Genomic DNA, 24,992 nt, shown 5'->3' on the forward strand with positions numbered 1-24,992 from the left:
GGGCCAGCAGCATGTCACCTATCTCTTTCACTACTGCAGACCCCTCAGAGGAAGACGTGTGCTGTGAGCACTGCGCCCAACCGCCCATGGCACAGACGCTGCTCCAGCCATATTTGCTATGTCAGCACAACTCATATAACCATTTCTTTTGCTTTGCTCTAGTAGCATTGGAAACCGAGAGTTCTCTGCAGTTGAGCAGAACTCTGCGGAATTCTGCGGAATTTCGCGGAGCTAAGGGCAGCAGCGAGTTCCACCCACCCCTAATTCTAACGCCAGGACTCCGAACATGTAGGGAATGTGGTTGTGAGACTTGCCCTAACTTTGGCAAGCAGTGAAGAGTTAAAATACGGCATGTTACTGAGCATGTCTGAAATTAGTTAATGTGCAAGCAAAAGACTGTGGGAAATTGAAAATATGGGGGCTGCCTTGAACAAACCGAACACCGGCAGAAAATAATCAATGATGGGAACGTATGTCCTCCTCTGATGATTCATTTGCGTCTTTTCTTCCAGAAAGAAACTCCGCTCGCTAATGCAGCATTCTGGGCGGCAAGGAAAGGAAACCTGGCTCTACTGCAGCTGCTCCTGAACAGTGGGCGAATCGACGTGGACTGCAGAGACAGCGTACGTACTCACGCATGCAAGAACGTTTGATGTATGTTCATTGGCACTGGTTACATCTTTTACAGTCGGGAGAAACATTCATATAATCAGTTTATGCATCAACCATGCTGTCTCTTTCCGTACACTGCTCTTTGGGCAATCTTATTTCAAAATATTTAACAACACAAGGGCAAACGTTTTCTAAAATGATAAACCTTAGACCAGTGCTTAATTTGTAAAATATTAAGTGCCGGGGCTCTGACCAGTAGGCCACTGCAGCTCACACCACCCATAGCCCTTGTCATCGCTGCCAAAACAACTATTTACCATCTCTCTAGCATGTAAGTGCAACGGTTCAGATTATTCCAGGTCCCCAAAGCTAAAGGAATGGCTGGGGAAGCAGGTATTAGTAATTTTTTAATGTATATTGTTTTCCTAAACAGCTGTTATACTTCTCCTCTCTAAATTACATGAGCAGCGCCACCTTGTGGCAGACTGCCCTAAGTGTGGTGTTGACAATTAGGTGCCAGTGCCGAGCACCGGAAACAAATTAAGTGCCGGTGCTCAGCACCAGAAAGCTCCGGCTCAAATTAAGCGCTGCCTTAGACCCACATGCATTGCTGGAGCACAGATACATTTGTAAATGCACTGCAGATGTTTTCACACACGCATGCTGTGCAGTACCACACGTGTTACAACCATCTGTAAAGCCCTTTCTGCTCCCAGACTCCTCCTTGCAGCCAGTGGTGCTCCCCATAAAAACTGGCCTGGTGGCACCAGAAACGAAGCTACTAATGAAAGTGCTCATAAAAGTAACTTCACTGTACATTTCAATAAGCTAAACTATGAGCCTGTGAAGGCAGAAGGCTCCAAGGTGACTGGCACTATCCTTTTGAATGTACACTTTGGGTTATTTAAATAAGTGGACCCTGTGCTCTGATGTTGGCTTGCCAGCCTGCTCCATGTTGTAGCCGGCGAGCAGCAGTGCCCTCTGGTATGAAGTCCCATCCATCTCCCTTTGGTCACGGATATTTGCAGCCAGGGTTGGACTGGGCACACAAATAACAGTGCCTCGTCACCCCTTTAGTAAAGTAGATAGCTAAAAAAAAGAGGCCCATGGTTGCAATTTGGGGCAGGTATGAACATGTGAAGACATGTTGTATATGTGTTTGCGAGGTATGGAAGAATGCATGGATTTGAGCTTCTGCATGCAATGTTTGTTTTCTAACAGCAGCAAAACAACAGTAGACATCAGCCAAGCAGCCCACAAACAGCCAAAAAATGGTCCCACACACGTACATGACAGACCGGCTCATCGGGCACTGCCTCATTGCCTATAGGCCAGTACGACCCGGTTAGCTGCTGTCTGATAGAGGCGACCTTTGAGAAGCAAAGACCCTTTGGCTAGAGCTCCTAGCCGGAGAGCAGCTAACCTCTTGTGACTAGAGCTCCCTCCAACTCAGCACGCGTGAGTCTCACTGGTTTACACAAATTACTGGAGAGTGGTTGAAGCTTTGCGGCCCGAGCCCCCAAGCCCCCAATCCACTGCCTTCTGCCTAGGAGGTTATGGTGCAGCTGTTTCTGGCTGGATGTAGGGCAAGGAGTTGTCAGCTGCACTAATTACTAGAGCCTCCTTGTTGTTCCGCCATATGTTAAAGTGATGCATGGACCTCAGGCGAAGAGCAGTCTGGCTCCATTCCTCAAACATACATGGAAGGGAGCCATTACTACCTGCCAGCCATTAGTTAATATAGGCGACTAGTGGCCCGGTGTACTTATTATAAGCACATTTTGATATCAGCATGTGCCTATATTAAAAAAAAGAACCACGTTTTCTAGGGAGATCATACTCTGCAACTTGTTATAATATTAGGCAATATAGTGCACGCTAAATCATCAATACACATTGCAATACACATATATTATGTCACTCCAAAAATATTCCTAAATTTCCCGCCTCTAAGCCAGACCTCAAAAGCTTCTAGCTGCTTGCAAATTAACCTAAAATAACAACTCACCGGAAGACAAAAGAATTCTTCCAAAATCTTGACAGTCAGAGACTAGTGGGTAGGCTGTTAGTGCGACAGAACATTTTTGGTAGTCGTGTACTTTCATTTGGCAAATCAGTAAAATCAGAGGGCATATTATCAAGGGCCTTATCTCCGTTTTTTTGGCTTTTAAAGCCAAAAAAGCAGAGATAAACTTTTCGCCCTATTTGCAAGCCGGTGCTAACATGCATTAGCGCATGTTATCAGCCGTTTTGCCGACGCCTCGCTTTGCATCTCTAATGAGATGCAAAGTGGGCATCACTGGGCGTACCCCTGACGGACTACCTTGTAAATTATCGCTAAATACACATCGCGATATTTACAAGGTGGCTCTCAGGATTTTAGCAGACATTAGTTTTTGGTGAAAACCGCGGTTATCGCCGAAAACTAACGTCTGCTAAAATCCTGACTATTGTATGTTGACAATGGGAGGTGGATTAATGAGTTACGACCACAGGGTCATATCATCAAGCATATCGCCGTTTTGCAGGAAACATCGCTGGAAAACCAGAGATGTTCCCTGCAAAACCAGCGATTTCCCCGCTATCGCTGGATTATATCGCCCTTGAGTTATGCGTTGATGATAACGCGCTAACTCAGCGATTTAATTCAGCGATAGCCGGCATTAGAGAAATCAGCGCTAGGCGCGCTGGGTGATAATTATCGCCCCTCGTTGTTGATATGCCCCTAAGTGTTTTAACTGAAACACATTAATAACGCCTACCAGTTCTACAGCTCCCAGAATGCTTTGGTTTGTTCAATAAAAGCAAAGGTCATGTCATGGGATCTGAATTTCCAAACCTCTGTCACAGTGTCAAACTCATGTTCCCCTACAATAAATACATCTACGTTTTATCGAAATGTTGCACACACGTATATGGTAGGTGAGGTATTTTGGCTCCAAAGGAATATTAAGTTCATGGAAGGTAGCGAGAAAATAGGAAAGTGCAGTGGGGTTTGTCTAGTTATGTATGTATTTATTTATGTATTTACTTATATTTGTAAATGTAATTATACAGCTGCGAGCCACCTCAGTGAGCTTTGTGTGGTAGACAATGGAGATTACAGTGACAATGGTAAAACGTGGATGAAGCAGGAAATTGTAGATCTTTGGTGTGATGGCAGTTCTCTAATCTGCACCTGTAGGAAGGTAGAGAGTAATTTTTTTAATACAGATTAGAATTATTTACAATAAAAACGACAAGAAATGTTAGTCACAGACAAATTTGCTCACATATTAAAAAAGTGGATCATAATTTATCCAAACACCATGCGTCAGTATACAAACTGGTGGATAACCAATTTGGAGATAGGTTTACCACCTTTTACTCTATTGACTCGAATCCAGTTAACCTAAAAAATTGTACAATACAAGCACTCAATTTGAGTCACCTCTAAAATAAGCAACAAACCACAAACCACAGGAAACTCGCAAACAGTTCTACAACCAATTTCCATGAAAAGTTGACATAAAAACGTTTTCGGAATACTGAGAAACGGTGGATTTAAACATATAATGAGTTCTTTGCATCAGATATAAGCAGCAAACTTTATTATTCTTTTCTGCTTTAGACCATGATCTTTCTATCTGAAAGATTAGAATATATAATAATTTTAGATGCAGAAAATCCCTATTGCTTCTTGATAGCAGATTTAAATCTAAGCAAAGCTGTCTCATTGGAGAATAAGGGTGATAATATAATTAGAGTCCTTATATGATGAGGAAAATGTAAGATTAAGAACAATTATGTTTTTATTTACATTTTTACAAGTTGCTTGCGCTGAGCAGTAGTCATCGTTGGAAGAGTTTCAATAGAAGGTAGCTGGGAATCAATAAATGTTCTACTTACCTGGTTAGCAGTAAATGATTTAGAAATTAGATCACCACCAAAACTAACTTATAAACCAGTTCTTTCAGAGAATCATTATCAGCTCTGGCGCAGCAGCTAATATAATTAACAAATTGAATTATGTCTAAAGAGAACAATTAAGGAAGACCTTATTCAAGGAAAAGAACAGAAGTGAGGTCTGACAATTTCAAGTTGTAAAGGGATCAAGCAAATTGAATAAAAACAAGAGAGGCATATAGCAGTACTGGAATTAATCTTCAAGTGTAATAGCAAATCCAAGCACGCACCCCTCATATTGCTTGACAATTGCGTGATGGCATTAGTTGGGTTAGGATACTATTTTGGTCAAATGAAAATTCCAGTTTAGTTTCTGATCAATAAATACCCCCAAGTAAGGGTAACTGGAGATTTATGCAAACACACACAAGTCAATCAGTCATTCAGAAGCTGGTTTAAGACAACCAAAGGGCATCTTATTTTTGAATAGTTATTTTAAAGTTATAAAGCTTATTATAGTAATGAAAATTGGCTAGTTTCTTTTACAGGCCTTCCTTTGTCATGGATAGAATAACCAAATCATCAACATACTCACGGTAACTAGTTCTGGTGACACTCAACATTGGAGGACTATTAGGTTGACCTACATAAGGAGGCACCTAAGTCAGGTAATAGGACACTTGCAAGGATGTACCCCCTGTTTCAGAACAGTGGTGGCATCGTTTTTAGGGGGAAATGCCTATTCCGTTTTGTATTTCAACCAAAATATAAAGTAGTGTGGGATTAGTCACCCATGCATATAATTTGGCCCGTGACCCGTACCTATCGACTTTTTCAAAAACAGGTTTATGGTCATGGAAGAAATTAGATTGTTAGTTGGGGTGGGTGAGAATCTACCTCAAATAACATTCCTTGTCAGGGTGAACCACAAAAGTCACTAAATAACCTGCGCTTAACCCTCTGGTAGCTTTGCACAAAAAGAGTCTGGTTCAACTTAGTAGCAATGTGTAAAGTATTCATGCCGTACTCAAACAGTAATAAACTAAAAACACAACATAAGAATAAACTCAAACCAATTTAGAAAAATAGAGAATATTTTAATAAATAACACCAAAACAACAAAAATCCAACAAGTTGATCCAGAAATATGACTTATAAAAGTTTGAATTAAAAATAGCACCAAATAACACAAATACCCAACTGCTGTTCTCTGGTGATACTAAACTGGGTCAAAGTTAAAAGTTAAGGCTGGCCATGATGGAGCACCAGTCATATATAGGGGTCAGGGTCTTACTGGTGGAAAGTTTACCATCTGATGTGGGACTTTTTCTGGAGGAAAAATGGTCGTCGACGTGTCATCGGCTGGGCAAGCTCCAAGCTCAATCCATAGCAGGGCTCAATGACTACAGTTGTTGAAAGTAGGATCCCGGCTCGGTCTTCAACAAAGTTGGGAAAGCGCTGAGTGGGCATAGTCCAAAGTCAGAGCCTAGGAAGGCCTGGACTTGGTTGCTGCTTAGCGTCAGTCACTATGACGCCCTCTACATCTGGACTTATAAACTTTGAGTGGAAGTCAGATCTTCTTCAGCAAGTCAAACCAGCAAGTTAAATCCAACTGGTAATTTCACATTGACAGTTTCAGCTCAACAGCGACCCCGATTATCAGCCAGTTCTATGAGGAAAAGTTGTCAAAACTTGCCAGATTTTACAGTTTGGACATTAAAATTATACTCTTACACCAATCTGGGGTGGCAACCCTTAGGCATTATGAATCACTCCAACAGAGGCCAGCAGCAGGGTCCAGGGCAGGTTCAGTTGGTACTGGTCAGCTGGGCCGTTGCACAGAGAGAGACATTTGGAACCATGTTATGTCCTTGTATCTCAAACAGGGGGTCAGCCACCAGACCCTTGGAGTCATTTCTGTGGTCTTGGATTCAAGGCAAGCAGGCCCAGTCTTCCTTCACGATTCAGACAGCAGGTCAGTTCTTTTTCTCAAATCCAGGGGTGTTCTTAGGGGGTTCTGGGGTACCCCCCACATTTATGCCCATTGCCACCCTTTGGGTGGGGAAAACTCCAGGCCACTCCCTAACCAATGGGGTAAAAGTTACCAGGGGTGAACCTACCCACTTTTGCAGCACTTCCTGTATGTTTTACTGTAAACGATCTCACAGTGCCCCTCTTTAACTAAATCCAACATGGCAGAACCTTTTTTACCCCGATCCGAGCATAATGCGCCCACCCAGAGGATGGCAGTGGAAATGGGCAAACCCTCCTTTATGGTCACTCCAAACCAGTTCTGGTGCCGATCCTCCCTCCTACTGGGTTTGGAGCCAAGCTGACAAGTAAGACAAAGGGAGGCAGGCTTCGGCGTGAGTGACAGGGTTGGCCTTCTTTGAAGCTCAGGAGGAAAAGCTCATCTCCACACCCACAACTTTTGTCTACTGTCTGGGAGCAATGCATAGCTCACCACAGGGGAACCATTCAACAGTCAGGTTACACTGGCAGAAATACCCTTCTGGCTTAGGCAGAAAAATGACAACTTTCAAAAAGTGTAATTTCTTAAATAGTAACATAGAAATCTGACTTGACCATCAGGCTGGATTTTAAAGTACTATTAAAATGAGTCCTTGAATCATTGTTTTAGATGCTCCCAAACAGAAAATAAGCATTATAAGTTGTTATGATGTAACTCGGTGTTTCCCTATGGGAGAGCCAGCCTTGCTACAGTGAAAAACGATTTTTTTTTCTTTCACTTCCAGGACATGTAAAACCTTAAATATACATGTCATACTTTTTAAATATCATTCTCCCTGCCCTATGGGCATGTAGGATCTACTTTAGGAGTGACTTAGAAGTGTTAAAAAAGAAGGTTTAGGCCTGGAAAAGCGTTTATTTTGCCAGGTCAACAAAGCAGCTTAAAACTGTATACCCAGGTTGCAGGGGGAGGCCTGGAGACATATCTTCAATGAGTGCTGCAGCCCACTGGTAGCATTTAATGTACAGTCCCTGGTACTTCTAGTGTCATATTCAAATGACTTATAAGTAAATTAAATGTGCCAGTTGGTAATATTTCAGTTTTACAGTATTTAAAGGGAAAGCACAAGTAGTTTACCACTGGTTAGCAGGAGTAAGGTGCGCAGAGTCTTATAGACAGAAAACCGGGATCAGTAAAAGAACACAAAATGTGGAGTAATGGCATGCAGAAGATGGCAATTTCCAAGAGGTCAATATTACAAACAAGAAGTGTGTTATTGTTTTTGTCAGAGCTCTCGTAACCAGCAAGTTCAGGGCCATAATATTATCAAGAGCTGAACAGATGACCCAAAAGCCGTTTTGTGAAAACATAAGAAACTGTGAAAGATTTCCCAACAATAATTTTGCAAATAAGTTGCCATCAGTGGTGGAGATCACCCAATGGTAAAGTATGAGGAAAGGTAAAAAAGTTTATTAAACTTGAAAAAATAATACAAATATTTTAATGTCAAATAATATTGTAAATTAATGTTATTTATTTATTTACTTGAAATGTAGTACTCAATTAAAAAATATGCTACAACACTATTAACATGGGGGCATATGTATCAAACGATTTTGTATTCGCAAACGCTGCGAATCGCAAAAAAACAGCGTTTGCGAATACAAAATCGCAAAAGGAGATGTATGAGGCATTTCAGCCTCGCAATCTTAAGGAATCGCTAAATTTGCGATTTCTTAAGTTTGCGTAAGCATTTAAGAAATCGCAAATTGCGATTTCTTAAATGCAATGTAACACGCACCCAAGTTGTGCGATTTCTCCTTAAGAAATCGCAAATTACCACCAACTTCAAGTTGGTGGTAAATTGCGATTTCTTTGAAATATGCACTTTTTTGCATATTTCAAAGTGCCATGTGGTGCACATACATGCCCTTAGGGCATGTATGTGCGCCATATGTGCACACATGCTGATTTCAGGGGTGCATCAGGGTGTCATCATGACACCCTTGCACCTTTGAAAATATTCTCAATTTGCGATTAGCAAATAGCGATTCGCAAATTGAGAAGGACTTCCCATTCTGGCCCATAGGAATGAATGGGACGGTATTCCTTGATTGCGATTTTGCAATTTGCTAATCGCAATTAAGGAATTTTAAGAAATCGCAAAATTTGTGCGATTTTGTAAATACATCCCGTTTTGCAATTCTCAAATAGCGATTCTCAAAAAATCGCTATTTGAGAATCGCAAATGGAGATGTTGATACATATGCCCCTTAATTCTTTATTTATAAATGTAATTCATTTAAATATATGAAATTAAATATACATTATTTTTCTGAAGTTGTTAAAAAAATCCAACCTAAAGTAAAAAGTTTATATATTTTATTACGTATTGATAATTATTCAATATAACACATATAATTAATTAAAAGTAATTTAACTATATATTAATACATTTTTATTATTTCAGAAAAGGTTGCATTTATTTATACTTTAAATAGTTTAAACAATCCCTTTTAACAATTATTTCCTATATTGTTTATTTTAAGTCGCTACCTCCAATAATTACTCTGAGAGTGTATAGCAGTCCCAGTGGTTGTCTATTTATGGTGGTGGACTTACATGAGCTCTGAGCTGGAGTGCATTTACTGTTGTTTTAGGTCATTTTTGGCAGTATTATCTTTAGAAATGTATTTTATGAATAGCAATGGGCTTACTCTTTGATGGATGGATGGCAGCCCTTCCCTAAATCCCTCTTTCACTCTCTTTTATCTCCTTATTTCTCCTTACGAAATCTCATCTATTTTGCAGTATTTAGGCCTATTTTTAACTACTCCCCCGGGCCCTGCCTACATTTTCTACTAAGGCCCTCATTACAATGAGAGTCGGTTTTCCAAGCCTCATCGCGGTTTCAGTTTCGACCGCGGTATTATGATGCAGGCAGTCGAAAGTGAAACCAATCGGTCATTACAACTGGATTCTGACAAGCTCAAGGAGCCCGTCTGCCATTTGGAGACCAGCACGTAATTCCTACAGACAGGGTTTCCACTGTAGGGATTACAATGTTGGTTTCTGGCAGGCTTTCCATGTCGGGCTTTCCGACATAGAAAGCCTGTCGGAAAGCGACATTGGGGCTCCCTAGCAGGGCCCCCTTCACTCTGCAGCCTCCGGTTGAGGGCCATTATAATTCTGTATGGGACCTTGCACCAGGTTGCAACCAATATCTGACACCAGAAGATTAAAGCGTTTCAACAGTAAGCTTTCTCATGCTTGTAAAGTTGATAATTTAAGTGAGTAAAGCTGTAAACTGTTCAAAATGTTGATCAGACCATGTGACCACTGAAATTTCAAGTGAATGAGTAGAGAAGCATTCCATTGTGTTCTCTTGTTGTTAACTATGATAACAGATTAAGGAATAAGATTATTTCCATGCTCATGTTTTAAATGATCCCATTTGATATGAAAAGATTGTGGTTACTGATTATTCTCAGGCCGAGCTAATATTTCAAAGTCAAAACACAAGTTGACATGAGAGACATGAGCAAACATATATTCTAATACAATCCAGTGCCACTGTCCGTATGATGATGCAGTGTTATCAAGGATCCAGAAAAGGTGCACCAGCCTTGAAATGATTGGTTGCAGTCTGGTTAAAACATCTCACTAGAATAGCGTGCCATGGAAATTGTCATGGGGTGCAGGACTGACATGTATGTCCAAACAAGAGTGAACAAAAAAGACGAGTCTTCAGACCTCTTTTGAATTTTAGAAAGTATGTTTTCAAGTCTCAAGTATTTAGCCAGGTTGTTCTACAAGATGGATCCTTGCCCATGAAGGCTTCTGCCATCCAATCACTTCCATCTGTAAGGCCTGGAGGGGAATGAATGACTTCAGACTCATAGTAGGTGGAAGATATTTGAGGGCTACCTCGGTTAGCAGTCGTTTAGTGCTTTATGTAGGAGGTAGACTGTTTTTGTAGGAGGTAGACTTTTTTAGTCTGAGATATTTACATTGCAGGAAGCCAATGTAAGTTCTTTGGGGCCGTAGAGTGATGATCAACACACTTCAGGTTGAGTATAAGGTGGTTTTCCTGATTTTGGACTCTTCAAAGTTTGGACAGGTTGAGTTTTTGTAGACTGGTGAAAGTGACTTTGCAATACGTTTGCACAAAAAGGGGTACCCCTAATCATGTTTCCTAAATTAGGGCCTACATAATACATATGAAAAAACATTTAGGAAACATAATAGAAAAGTGGACTCACAAATATAAGAGTATGTAAACACCCAAAACAGTATTCTATATCAAAAATCAATTTTTATTATTTTATCTTTTCATTTTATCGTTGCCTTCTGTGACCACTGTGCCCGTCTGTTCCGCGCTGCACCCTTGATTTGTTTGTGCCCACTGCCCCTGCCACCTTTTGCCTTCTGTGAACACTGTGCCCTTGTTCCATGCTGTACCCTTGATTTTATTTGTGCCCACTGCCCCTGCCACCTTTTGCCTTCTGTGACCACTGTGCCCTTTGTTCCGTGCTGTACCCGTGGTTTTATTTGTGCCCACTGCCCCTGCCACCTTTTGCCTTCTGTGACCACTGTGCCCTTTGTTCCATGCTGTACCCGTGATTTTATTTGTGCCCACTGCCCCTGCCACCTTTTTCCTTCTGTACCCACTGAGCCCGTTATTTTTTTTCCTTAGGACCCCCTCTCCTCGGTCCCGTTGCCTCCGTGTCCCCCGCTGCTCATTTCCCGCCACTGCGCGTCCCTGCGGCCCCGCCCCCTTGTTTCCCATTGGCCGCCCCGCTCCCACCTCCAAGCTGCTCCTCCCTCCCTCTCCCCCTCATATGGAGGCCGCGCAGCGGTAGAGAGAGCGACCTTTGACCCTGCCACCAGGTAGGTCGCTCCCCTCACCGCCACGCAGCCCCCTGTGTGTGCCTGCATCTCGCTGCCGCTCGTAAGCACTGTGTCCTGACTACTGCTTCTCTGCCTGGGCCCCCTTGCCTTCTGTGACCACTGTGCCCGTCTGTTCCGTGCTGCACCCTTGATTTGTTTGTGCCCACTGCCCCTGCCACCTTTTGCCTTCTGTGACCACTGTGCCCTTGTTCCGTGCTGTACCCTTGATTTTATTTGTGCCCACTGCCCCTGCCACCTTTTGCCTTCTGTGACCACTGTGCCCTTTGTTCCGTGCTGTACCCGTGATTTTATTTGTGCCCACTGCCCCTGCCACCTTTTGCCTTCTGGGACCACTGTGCCCTTTGTTCCGTGCTGTACCCGTGATTTTATTTGTGCCCACGGCCCCTGCCACCTTTTTCCTTCTGTACCCACTGAGCCCGTTATTTTTTTTCCTTAGGACTCCCTCTCCTCGGTCCCGTTGCCTCCGTGTCCCCCGCTGCTCATTTCCCGCCGCTGCGTCCCTGCGGCCCCGCCCCCTTGTTTCCCATTGGCCGCCCCGCTCCCACCTCCCAGCTGCTCCTCCCTCCCTCTCCCCCTTATATGGAGGCCGCGCAGCGGCCACACAGCGGCCGCGCGCAGCGGGCGCGCCGCTGGCGCGCCGAAGGCACGCCTAAGGCAAGCCTGTCTGCGCCCGTCCGCGGCCGGACCGCGCCCAGCGCCAGGACCCCTGGCCCGGGTAGACGCCAGCCCACACGACGAACCTACGACGCAACAACCCTCAACGCACTCAAACCCACCCGGAACCCCGCCTGCTACCAAGCCACCCCGAAACGCACCCACGGACCCTTCACCTGCCAGGCCTGCAACTTCACCTACCTCCGGACCTGCATCGCACCCGCCAAGTCGAAAACCAGCAACAACCACCTCAAGTGCATCCTGCTCAACACCCGCTCCGTCCACAGACACGCCGTCGAACTCTGGAACCTCCTCGACACAACATCGCCAGACGTCGCCTTCCTCACAGAAACCTGGATGAATGCCTCATCAGCGCCCGACATCGCCACAGCCATCCCGGACGGATACAAGATCTCCCGGAGGGACCGCGTCAACCAGACTGGAGGAGGCATCGCCATCGTACACAAGAACACCATCCGCATCACGACCAACTCCGATGACACCTTCACCGCCGCCGAACACCTCCACTTCCAGATATACTCTGACCCCAAGACGACCCTCAGAGGCACCCTCATCTACAGACCCCCGGGACCTCGCGCACAATTCAGCGAAGACATCGCAGACTTCATCAGCCCGCACGCCCTCGCCTCTGCTGACTACATCCTCCTAGGGGACCTCAACTTCCACCTGGAGAACAACAATGACTGCAACACCACCACCCTGCTGGACAACCTCGCCAACCTCGGACTCAAGCAACTGGTTAACACCCCCACCCACTACGCCGGCCACACGCTCGACCCCGTCTTCTCATCCAGCAAACACATCTCCTTCAGCTACGCCACCGGACTTCATTGGACTGACCACAGCTGCGTCCACTTCAGCTTCAGAAAAACCACGACCCACCACCACCCGCAACAGGTTCCTCGCCGGAGCTGGAGCAAGATCACCGCCGTGCAGCTCACCACCTCCCTCAGCCGGAACCCTCCCGCCAGCACAACGGACCCTAACGAAGCAGCCAGCAACCTCACACAGTGGCTGACCGCCTGCGCCGACGACCTCGCACCACTGAAGAACTCTCCCTGCAGACCCGGCAGCAAGAAAGCCCCCTGGTTCACCGACAAACTCAAGGACTCCAAGAAAAACCGCCGCACCCTCCAGAAAGCCTGGCGCCACGACCAGACCACAGACAACATGACCGCCCTCAAGCACGCCACCCGCAGCCACCACCAGCTGATCCGCACCACCAAGAAGAAAGCATACAAAGAAAGACTGGACAACAACGCCCACAACAGCAAGGAACTATTCAGCATCATCAAAGAGCTCTCCAACCCCAGCGCCGAAAACAATGACATCACTCCCTCACAAGACCTCTGCGACTTTCTCGCCTCGTTCTTCCACCGCAAGATCGCCGACATACACAACAGCTTCGGCGCACCAACCACACACCCAACCGCCGTACCTACACCCTCCACCACCACCCTCTGCGCCTGGACCCCGGTCAGCACCAAAGACACCACCCGCACGATGAACACCATCCACTCCGGATCACCAACCGACCCCTGCCCCCACCACGTCTTCAACAAGGTCGACTCCATCATCGCACCCCAACTACGGGACATCATCAACACCTCCTTCCACACCGCCACCTTCCCGGAGAGCTGGAAGCACGCCGAGCTCAGCGCCCTCCTAAAGAAACCTACAGCGGACCCCACCGACCTCAAGAACTTCCGCCCCATCTCGCTCCTCCCTTTCCCTGCCAAAGTCATCGAGAAGACCGTCAACAGACAGCTCGCCGCCTTCCTCGAGACAAACGGATCCCTCGACCCATCGCAGTCCAGCTTTCGAGCCAACCACAGCACCGAGACCGCACTGATCGCAGCCACCGACGACATCAGATCCCTGCTCGACAATGGGGAAACAGCGGCCCTCATCCTCCTGGACCTCTCTGCAGCGTTCGACACTGTCTGCCACCGCACCCTAGTACAACGCCTCAGCAACATCGGGATCCAAGAGAAGGCACTGAAGTGGATCATCTCGTTCCTCGCCGGAAGAACTCAGAGAGTCCGTCTCCCCCGTTCAGATCCGAGGCCACCGAAGTCATCTGCGGCGTACCACAAGGATCATCCCTCAGCCCAACCCTCTTCAACGTCTACATGAGCCCCCTCGCAGCCATCGCACGCCAACACAACCTCAACATCATCTCCTACGCCAACGGCATCCAGCTGATCCTCTCCCTCACCAACGACCCCGACACTGCCAGAACCAGCCTCCAGGAAGGGATGAAAGACGTCGCCGAATGGATGAAGAACAGCCGCCTGAAATTGAACTCAGACAAGACGGAAGTCCTCATCCTGGGTTCATCGCCCTCCGCCTGGGACGACTCCTGGTGGCCACCTGCCCTGGGCGCCACTCCCAAGCCAATGGACCACGCACGCAACCTGGGCTTCATCCTGGACTCCGCCCTCTCGATGACCAGACAAGTCAACGCCGTCTCATCATCATGCTTCAACACCCTACGCATGCTCCGTAAGATCTTCCGATGGATCCCCACCGAAACCAGGAAGACGGTCACCCAGGCACTTGTCACCAGCCGACTGGACTACGACAACACCCTCTACGCCGGAAGCACAGCCAAACTTCAGAAAAGACTCCAACGCATCCAGAATGCCTCTGCACGACTCGTCCTGGGCATCCCCCGACACAGCCACATCTCCGGCGACCTGAGAGACCTGCACTGGCTCCCCGTCAGCAAGAGGATCACGTTCAGACTCCTCACCCACGCACACAAGGCTCTCCACAACCTGGGCCCCAAGTACCTCAACAGCCGCCTGACCTTCTACACGCCCATCCGCCAGCTACGATCGACCAGCCTCGCCCTCGCCGCCGTACCACGCATCCACAGAGCCACCACCAGAGGAAGATCCTTCTCCTACCTGGCAGCCAAGACCTGGAACTCCCTCCCCATCCACCTTCGGCTGACCAAGGACCATCTCTCCTTCAGGAAGCAACTCAAGACCTGGCTCTTCGAGCAGTAATGGACCCCTCTCCCCCCAGCGCCTTGAGACCCTCCGGGTGAGTAGCGCGCTATACAAATGCTATGATTGATGATTGATTGATTATTTATTAATATTCTTTTCTTTAAATATATAAAAAAGTTTGTTGGGAAAGCAATGGTGAAAAAATTCCAAATTATACTTTTACATGTATACCCATCACATTATTTTAGAACCTAATGCTAATAAGTGTGTTCCAGGCATACTTTTGAATTCATGCTTGTCTGTCTAATAACATTGAATTCATCTCAATTATAGTTTTTCCATATATGTTCTGTTTATAAAATGTACTCAATATGTTCACTAACTGGTTGGTCAATTAAATCAGAATTCAATCAAAGAGTTTGATATAACTATTTGATTCTGTTTATATATAAGAGTACAGACAGCATAACAATTTCAACACATTGTCACATTTATAAGCATATGAGATGAGTAAGGGCATTCATATATGCCATGGCTAGGATCAACATTCTATGTGCGTTTCGGCTTCACGCCTTCATCAGGTAGCCATGTACGATATGAGACCTAAAAAGTAAAGTTTTTAACAAAAACAACATTGGGGTTACATATTTGTTGGTCCTACTTACAGTTTTACACTTAGACACTCTATTCTATATATAGGTTCATGTTTAATTATTTCTAAGTTTGCGCTTGCTTTTCCTGTTACGTTAGAACCACTTCAAATTAACTGAAGTTTGATTTATTTTTGTAAAAACTGTAAGTAGAACCAACAAATATGTAACCCCAATGTTGTTTTTTTTTTTACTTTACTTTTTAGGTCTCATATTGTACATGACTACCTGATGAAGGTGTCAAGCCGAAACGCGTGTAGGATGTTGATCCTAGCCATGGCATATATGAATGCCCTTACTCATCTCATTTGCTAATAAATGTGACAATGTGTTGAAATTATTATGCTGTCTGTACTCTTATATATAAACAGAATCAAATAGTTATATCAAGCTCTTTGATTGAATTCTGATTTAATTGACCAACCAGTTAGTGAACATGTGTAGTACATTTTATAAACAGAACATATATGGAAAAACTATAATTTCGATAAATTCAATGTTATTAGACAGACAAGCATGAATGCATTAGTATGCCTGGAACACACTTATTAGCATTAGGTTATAAAATAATGTGATGGGTATACATGTGAAAGTATAATTTGGAATGTTTTCACCATTGCTTTCCCAACAAACTTTTTTTATATATTTAAAGAAAAGAATATTAATAAATAATGATAAGATAAAATAATAAAAATTGATTTTTGATATAAAATACTGTTTTGGGAGTTTACATACTTTCTATTATGTTTCCTAAATGTTTTTTCATATGTAAGTGACTTTGCAATACTCTTGTTGCAAGAAGAGGTCAGCTAAGACAAAGTCAATTTCACAAGTAGTTGTCAGTAGGAGAAAAATATAACGCAATTGACAATGGTTTAAGAATGCACTTTTGATAATATATTTGACTTGGGGAGTGACGCACACTACTCCCCTGTTTTCAATGTTTGTGATGTCACTTTGTAGTTGCTACAGCAGATAACAATAGGTCCGCAGGGATTTCTGTATCTGCTGCAAAAAATGAGCAACTACATACTGTTAAACAAGAATTCATTTTCACTATCTGGAAGCTGTTTAACAAACGTTTATAACCAAACATGAAAACACTTCTTAACAGAATGGGTAAAGCTAATTTGTTGATGCCAGATAATGTAATCAGAAGTCAGTCCCAGTTATGTGAACAGGAAATAAACACTTGTGGTCAGTAAAAGCACATAAGCAAGCAAGTGATGGGGAATTTGCCTGCCTTTTCAAAATGCAATCCATATAAAGGTTGTACGAATGTGGTGTACATAGAGACCTGCTCCATGATTTTACTGAGTGCATGATCAGTCTGAAAAAGCTTCCTTGATGTTATAGGAAGTTCCTACTCTTGTATTAGCTCTGTGATATCTCTACGGGGAGTCTGCAGGGTCCTATGATCTTCTCTTTTACAGACCCTCTCAACTTATGTCAGCACAGGTTTTTGTTCCCATTACTCCTGGATTTGTCTTCTGATATCTCTGTATGTCCTGTGCTGGTGCTTAACTGCTAGGCTGTCCTTATCAAATTTGGTCACTAGAGGGGATGAGGTTTCACCACTAAATGTTCATTTTCCTACGATTGGAAACTGATATACAAGAACTGGAAGGAAAGCTCCAAGACAAAAACAAAGATGAGATGAGGCATACCTTAAAGTTAAAAATAAATTAATATGCGGCCCTGGCCACAGATGCAGCCAATGCACAACATAGGGCAACGCTCAGTAAAATGTATGAAGTTGGGGACAAGGCCATGTAATTGCTGGCCTGGTTGGACCGCAGAGAGCAAGCCAATAGAGTAGTTGTGGAACTCATGGCGGAATCCGGCAAGAGACTCGCAGAGCCGCAAGTGATTGCAAATGCGTTTAGGGACAACGATAGCAGGATTTATACATCACAGACTTCTTACAAAGAAGCAGATGCAGACTCTCTATTGAGAGATATCTCCCTACCTATGCTCTTGGATGAAGACCAGGCGGACTTGGAGCACGAACTAGAAAGTACAGAGGTAGAAAGTGCCATACAAGAATTGCCGGTGGGCAAGGCGATGGGCCCAAATGGCTTGCCCATTGAACTGTACAAACTCGCCCTAGCAAGATAGCACCATATCTGACCAAAATGTTTCAAGAGGGTTGTGAGATAGGATCACTCCCAATAGATCAGCCGTTGGCAACTATAGTGGTCATCCACAAAAGTTGGAAACCCCAGAATGTATGTTCTCATATAGACTAATATCACTGCTTAATGCAGAAGCCAAGATCCTAGCAAAAATACTGGCTACCCGTTTACTACGAGTCATAACCAAGCTTGTGCACCTGAACAAATCTGGCTTCATGCCAACCAGGAATACTTCTCTTAACTTGCGGCGATTACATGGAGTGCTGACACAATACGGGAGGACGCGTCGTTGGTATCGCTTGATGTGGTCATGTCCTTCGACACAATTGAATGGCCCTATATGTTCTCAGTATTAAATAAGTTGGGATTTGGCACAGACTTTTTGAGATGGGTTCAGGTCCTATATAAGATCCATTGGCCCAAATCGTAGTTAATAACCGAAAGTCCCCACTATTTACTCTTTGGGAGGGGCACCAGACAAGGTTTCACCCTTTCCCTTCTGCTCTTCGCCCTCATGTTAGAGCCATTGGAAATATGGATACGGAAAGACCCTATCATAAAAGGACTCAATTGGGCCGAGAACTGGGAGGACCGTATTTCACTATATGCTGACAACATATTGTTGTGTATGGCGTCGCCCGGTGCCTCCCTGAATCGAGCGATGCATATTTTTATAGTATTTGGGAAATTTTCCGGATATAGTATTAACTGGTCAAAATCAGTCATTTATGTTCCCAGTGGTAAATTGCCCTCCCTACCCAGGGGTTTCACTATTAATGAAGCAGAAACAGGGTTCAAATATCTGGGGATCCATGTTTCTAAAGATCCGGCCCATTTTTATGAACGCAACCTCTTACCCCCACTGCAAAGACTTAGAACTGATGTCTCACATTGGAAATCTCTCCCGCTGTCCCTATTGGGGCGTGCAACACTACTCAAAATGATTTCCCTACCACGCTTTTTATATGTTCTGCAAAATACGCCACGCCCAGTAGGAACAGAGTACTTCAAATCTATAGAAAGCGCCCAAAGAGAGCTTTTGTGGGAGGGAAAACCACCCAAACTATCGATTCAGAAGCTCACACAAGTGTGGTATGACGGGGGAATCAGCCTCCCAGATATCAAGAGATATTACTGGGCGGCGCAACTTACTGCAATTAATAAGTGTACATATAGGCGACAGGGGGACCCTGGATACCAAGCGGGGGTTTCACAGGGGCACTTTATGCTAACCCCACCAAACTGAAACTGTCGGGGCCCACAGGGCATGCGGCCCGAGTGTGGTGGACAGCCACGAGAAGCCTGGGCTGGGAGGGTAAGATCACACAGGCCACCTCACTCTGGGACACAGAACTACTCAGCAACTTAAGACACACCAGGGGTTTCGACCAGTGGGATTTAATTGGCATTTCCAAGGTTAGAGATCTATGGCAGGCGGGAGGGGTAGTCACATTCGCCCACCTGCAAACGGAATATGACCTTGCTAGCACTGAGCACTTTAGATACCTACAGATCAAGCACACACTGCAAGCGGTGATAATGAAGGGAGAGACGCCACCAGACTCCTCCCCGTTAGAGGACAGGGTCTTAGACAAATACATGCCAGAGAAATCCCTTTCACTGATATACAAAAAACTTATCAATAGCACGTCTGACCCCCTCCTACGGCTCCGAGCTAGATGGGAACATGACGTAGCAGGACTGGAGGATGAGGAATGGCTTGAAGCACTAACTTCACCCAGAGAAACTGCTATCTCCTCTAGGCTTAGACTCGTACAACTGAAAATATTCCACAGACTATATCTTGCGAGCCAGGGGCTGGTAAAGATGGGCTATAGCACCGAAGCAGGATGCGTGAGGAGATGTGAGCAAGAGGGCACCTTCGTGCATATACTCTGGGAATGTACAGGTATGCAGAAGTATTGGTCTGAATTGACGAGGTGTATGGAGGAAGTGATGGGCACTAAGATTGATTATAGTATAAAGCTGTGTCTCCTGAATATATGGGGCCCTACTGATTTAAATAGTAAAGAGAAAATATGGGTGACACTTGGAATGATAATTGCTAAATGTAATATTGCAAGATTGTGGAGGGCACAGGAACCACCGTCACTAACAGCATGGGAAAAAGACATAGATTGGTGCATGTTGACAGAGAGGACAGTGTACGAATCCAGAGGGTGTCCCAACAAGTGGACACAGATTTGGGAAAAATGGAATGAGTATAGGGGAGGAATTTGTGAGCCCCTGCAGCTTAGACGAGACAAGATCCAGGGTATAATAACCGTAAGTTGGTTAAATATGCAATTGTCTGCGAGCTGCTATGAACCCAGGTCTTTTGAAAGGATTTATGCCAGCGAAGCACCCTTGGGCGCCTTTGTTCATAAAGTGTTTGCACTATATAACCTTGTCTAATAAAAAAGAGTTAAAAAATATGTATATATATATATATTTGTTTTTCTGGTATCTTGTTTATCATCAGTTATCACCATCTATGACCTACAACCTGTAATCACAGTTTACTTTTGGAGTTTTAATATTCAAACAATTGGACATTTTCTGCTGCTTCATTATGATTTTGTATTGGTCAGCCTTATTAATGTCTTACCATTGATCACAGTCAGCAATATTATGTGAAAGCTTGCCATTATGTCTGTTCACTTGCACAACCTATATGTATCACGATCCTCAGCACCTCATGCTGGGAAAGCTTCTCTAGCTGTGGCCTGATGTCCGGTGAAAAGCTTGCAAAACAGTTCTCTTGGCTGGCGAGTGAAATAGTAAATAAAAGCCCAATTTTAGTAACTCGAGAACGACTATCCAGAATTCAAGAGCACATTACGTTGTTCAGCAGAGCGTCCTGCCCCTGAGCTCTGATCAACAGATCGACACAGGAGGCAGGCTTTTCACTGATCTAATAGATATGCAGGGATTGTAGAGTAAATGTTTTTACTAAATCAGCAGAAAGAAAATAATTAGGCCTTTGTTATATTTTAATAAAATGTTAGTTAATTTCCATTTGATTTAAACTTTTAATATTAATTTGTGCTGATGTCTAATATTTTTCGTAACTGCCTTGCATCTCATATGACCTATGTTAGTGTTAAATAAAGAATTATAAAGCTGTAAACATAGTTGTGGTACAAACTTTGACATCTCAAAGCAAAGTGAAGAACCCAGGTATTTGGAAAGCATCCTGCTGAGCTTCTGGCAAGTCTTAGCCCATCCTTGTGAGCTATGTCCATGGGGAGGGTTGGTTAGACCCGTGTCCTTTGCCACATTCAAGCTTTATACATGGCCCAGACGCCTAAATGGAATCTAACCTGGCAGAAAAATATTATTTTCATTTGCTGCATCTTTATCAATAAATTGTACATAAGTACTAACAAAATAGATATCTTATAGATAGCAGACAGGTTTCCCCTTACCCCTTCCATGGATGCTTTACAGAAAAACATTTGTAGTTCAAAAGCAATTTCAACATTTACAGGTGACTGAAAAATCTACCAATGATATTAAGGACACAAATCAATATTGGCCAAATGAACCCCCAGCGGCAAATACTAACTCCAGCTGCACGGGCACATCTGGAGATGGGTATTGGAAAAATGTAAATGCTCCTGTTTGGGGAATTTGTGGAATAAAAGGTGAAATCTCAACCCCGCCTGGACATAGACTAGGTATCATACTTACTAAGAAAGTGCAGCCCTTAACTCCATGCAAAACATTTACCTAGCTATATCCCCTAACCTTGAAAGCAACTGAAGTGCAGCCCACAATTAATATTAAAATTAAAAAACAACCGTGTATCGGCATCAAGTTTGTGAAGTCGTGAAGAATGGCTCTGCAAGTCACTAGAGTAGCCAGATTTGAATCTTGTTATTGCCAGAAGGACTTTACTCCTGCTTTACTCCAGCGGGCATAAATTAAGCTCTTCAGCGTTTGCATCACGACAAAGGGGTTGTGGGGACAGTTGTGAAGCTGTGGCCTACAAACGGTGCTACTCGGTTTAGCAGAAGTACAGGTGATTGTGTATAACCTCAAACTAGAATCAATCAATCAGTCATTTGTAGAGCGCGCTACTAACCCGTAAGGGTCTCAAGGCTAAACTAGAAGAGCCAACAGGTTTATTGACTATAAATTCAAGGCAGCATATGTCATCCAGCTAGTGCAGTGAATTATCTCTTCACCTGTTTTACATATCCCAGTTTGCATCATTAAACAGAAGGGGCCCGATTCACAGAACTAACTTAAGACAAAATCCTAAACTTACTACCATTTTGGTATTCACAGAAGGCACTTACTCATTTTGGTATTCACAGAAGGCACTTACTCATTTCGGTATTCACAGAAGTTAGGAGTCCTAACTTTAGGACTCCTAAATGCCTTCTGTGAATACCGAAAGTCTTAAAATTAGGATTTTTCTCAGTTTAGTAGTAGTATAGTTAGGACTCCTAACTTTAGGACTCCTAAATGCCTTCTGTGAATACCGAAAGTCTTAAAATTAGGATTTTTCTCAATTTAGTAGTCCTAAATCTAAACTTAGGACTACTAAATTGAGAAAAATCCTCAATTTAGTAGTCCTAAGTCTAAATTTAGGACTACTAAATTGAGAAAAATCCTAATTTTAAGACTTTCGGTATTCACAGAAGGCATTTAGGAGTCCTAAAGTTAGGAGTCCTAACTATACTACTACTAAACTGAGAAAAATCCTAATTTTAAGACTTTCGGTATTCACAGAAGGCATTTAGGAGTCCTAAAGTTAGGACTCCTAACTTCTGTGAATACCGAAATGAGTAAGTGCCTTCTGTGAATACCAAAATGAGTAAGTGCCTTCTGTGAATACCAAAATGGTAGTAAGTTTAGGATTTTGTCTTAAGTTAGTTCTGTGAATCGGGCCCAAGGATTTATGTATCTTTTCCCTAAGAAAAAACTTTGATTCCATACTTTCCCCTTGATCCCTTTAGTGGGCCACATGTTACCATGAGAGCGATCAATGGTGAACCCTGAATTACTACGCCTTGTGTTTTTTTGTCTCTTGACATGTGATACCTTATTTTACTCCCTGCTTTGAGTCAGCTTCATGTTTGTGTTAGACATGTATTATATATTTTTTCGCTTTGATCATGTAACATTCGTCCACTGTTTGTTCTGATGCCCCGCAGCTCTGTGTCTGGGGTCTTATTGTCTTATTGACCTCAAGGACTTAGTGCAGTGATTTTGTGCACCAGGTCCTTCTCTAGTGGATCCTGTTGTGTTCCCTTGGCTAAGAGGACCTCCTTTGATTGCTATTTCGGTACTTAGGCCTGTGTGCGGTTCTTCTTTCTCATCATTTGGGCTCTAGGTGGACACAACCCTTTTGCCCGGTGAGTGAATAAAAAGTCCCCTGTATGGCTCGGTAGAGCATGCTTCATCTGCCCTGTATAGTTTTCCCTTTCAAATTTCTGTTATTTTTTGTTTTTGCCTCAGTGAGCCTGACAATCTGCATCTCTGTTACCATGGACTGAGACCCCAGAGTGATGCTCTGAGGTTGGTTGAGGCGCCACCCAAATTTGCTCCCTTCTTTAAAGTGGGTTACTACTGTCCTCACAAGCTGGGGTTTGAGGCACTGGTGGTTGTAGAATACTGTCTAATGAGTTCACAAGCCTTTTTAACCATCACTTTCAGGTAAGATGTATACTACCCCCTTGTGTAAAAGGTTATGTCAGTCTCCCTTCAATGGATCTTGCACTCACATAAAATTGGAAGATGTGTGTGTACGCTTTATGTATGCCGTGGGCTGAGTCTGTGTACCATGTGCACGGCTGATAACAGTACATGTTGAAACACATTTTGCATTCTAAATGAATGAGGCAAACAAAAATGGTGAAGGGCTTTGTGAGAGGCTGTCCAGGTCACGTGGCAGACCTGGGCAGCCTAGAAGTATACCTAAATCTCCTTGCTGTTCCTATTGTAAGGAGGGATTGTGTTCATGTGGGGAGGGTGTTGTGGCCTCTTCCCTTTAAAGCCTGCCACCCTGCCCATGCTAGAGCACTTCCAGCTCGTCTGCTCTTCCTGTCTGATTTGTATTTTAAAAGAGCCGAAGGCTCCAGAGTCACGGGATGCTCAGTGGCGTCGCGTCCGACTCATTTGGACGGTACGCTGAGTGCAACCGACCTACCCTCCATGGATTCCGGAACAGTGTATGATCCAGAAGCCGTGGGCATTGCGGTGCCAGCCCAACAAGGAGCTGCCCTATGATGAAGCATGACACTTTTTGGGGTGTGTGAGGGCCCTTGCTCCTTACAGAGCTTTTCCCCCTTTCTCTCACTTCTTTCTTTCCTACAGTTAGGAACAGCACACCTTGTTGTTTACACTTTGTATGAGTTGATCATGATTTGGCAATGTAGGTGTGGTTGGAGAAACACATAGACTTACAACAATGCAACATAAATACAGACCAGCTTGACAAGTACTTTGTTTCAGATTCCAAGACTGGCGCTGCCAGGTAACTTGGGTGTCCATCTTCGAATGTTTTTTTCTCATAAATCACAACAACAAAGATTCCAAAATGGACAGCCTTGTGTGTGGGCCAGCACTACACCAGCTATTTTGACATTGTTTTCAACTGAATCATCAATTTGCTGTTTTGAGCGATCCGACAGCCACTTTCGAATTGCAAATTAATAATAAAGAAAGGACAGTGCCAAAGCAAACAAACATTGGCAAATCCAATAACTCTGAACCTCAAGTGAAACCTTTTGGCATTGTTGTTTCTTGATGGGTTTGGAAAGAAAGATGCTGTAGCAAGGCAAACCTTTTGTGGGTATATATGAAAAAGGAAATGACTGCAGCCTAAAATGGCAGGTGCAGGGACAGAGCTCATAAAGCAGATACAGAAAACGGAGAACTGAAAAAAATAAGCAGTTTATATGTTTGTGTGACTGTGTGTGCGTTTGTGTTTGTATTCATCTCATTTGTGAAAGTATGAAACTATGTTATGTGTTATATACCTGAGCTGAATGGAAGCCAAATCAGTTCTTTTTCTCATTACTTTTTATTTTAGGGTTTGCTACAGGATGTCATTCGAGCAAACTACTATTTCGAAAGTATCTGTAGTCATAATGTATTTCATAGAAGATTCTTCAAGGGGCTACTTTTTACAAGTTTAGTAACTTTATTGAGAGTTACTTTTTTTTCCTCCTGAAGTATAGAA

General features: G+C 43.9%; 1 protein-coding gene across 4 annotated transcripts in view; it reads left to right on the plus strand.

The window, feature by feature from the left end:
- ANKRD29 (ankyrin repeat domain 29) overlaps window positions 1-24,992 on the plus strand; it is a 447,476-nt gene that overhangs the window by 116,053 nt on the left and 306,431 nt on the right. For all 4 annotated transcript variants that reach the window (XR_014961577.1, XM_085605755.1, XM_085605754.1 and 1 more), the window contains one exon: window positions 513-623. Coding sequence is in view for 2 of the 4 variants with exons in the window: in XM_085605755.1 (XP_085461881.1) it covers window positions 513-623 (111 nt within the window). In the remaining 2 variants the exon portion in view is untranslated. The remainder of the gene's footprint in view (window positions 1-512; window positions 624-24,992) is intronic.

Source organism: Triturus cristatus, chromosome 5_1 (genome assembly GCF_964204655.1).
Source record: "Triturus cristatus chromosome 5_1, aTriCri1.1, whole genome shotgun sequence".
Classification (NCBI taxonomy): Eukaryota; Metazoa; Chordata; class Amphibia; order Caudata; family Salamandridae; genus Triturus; species Triturus cristatus.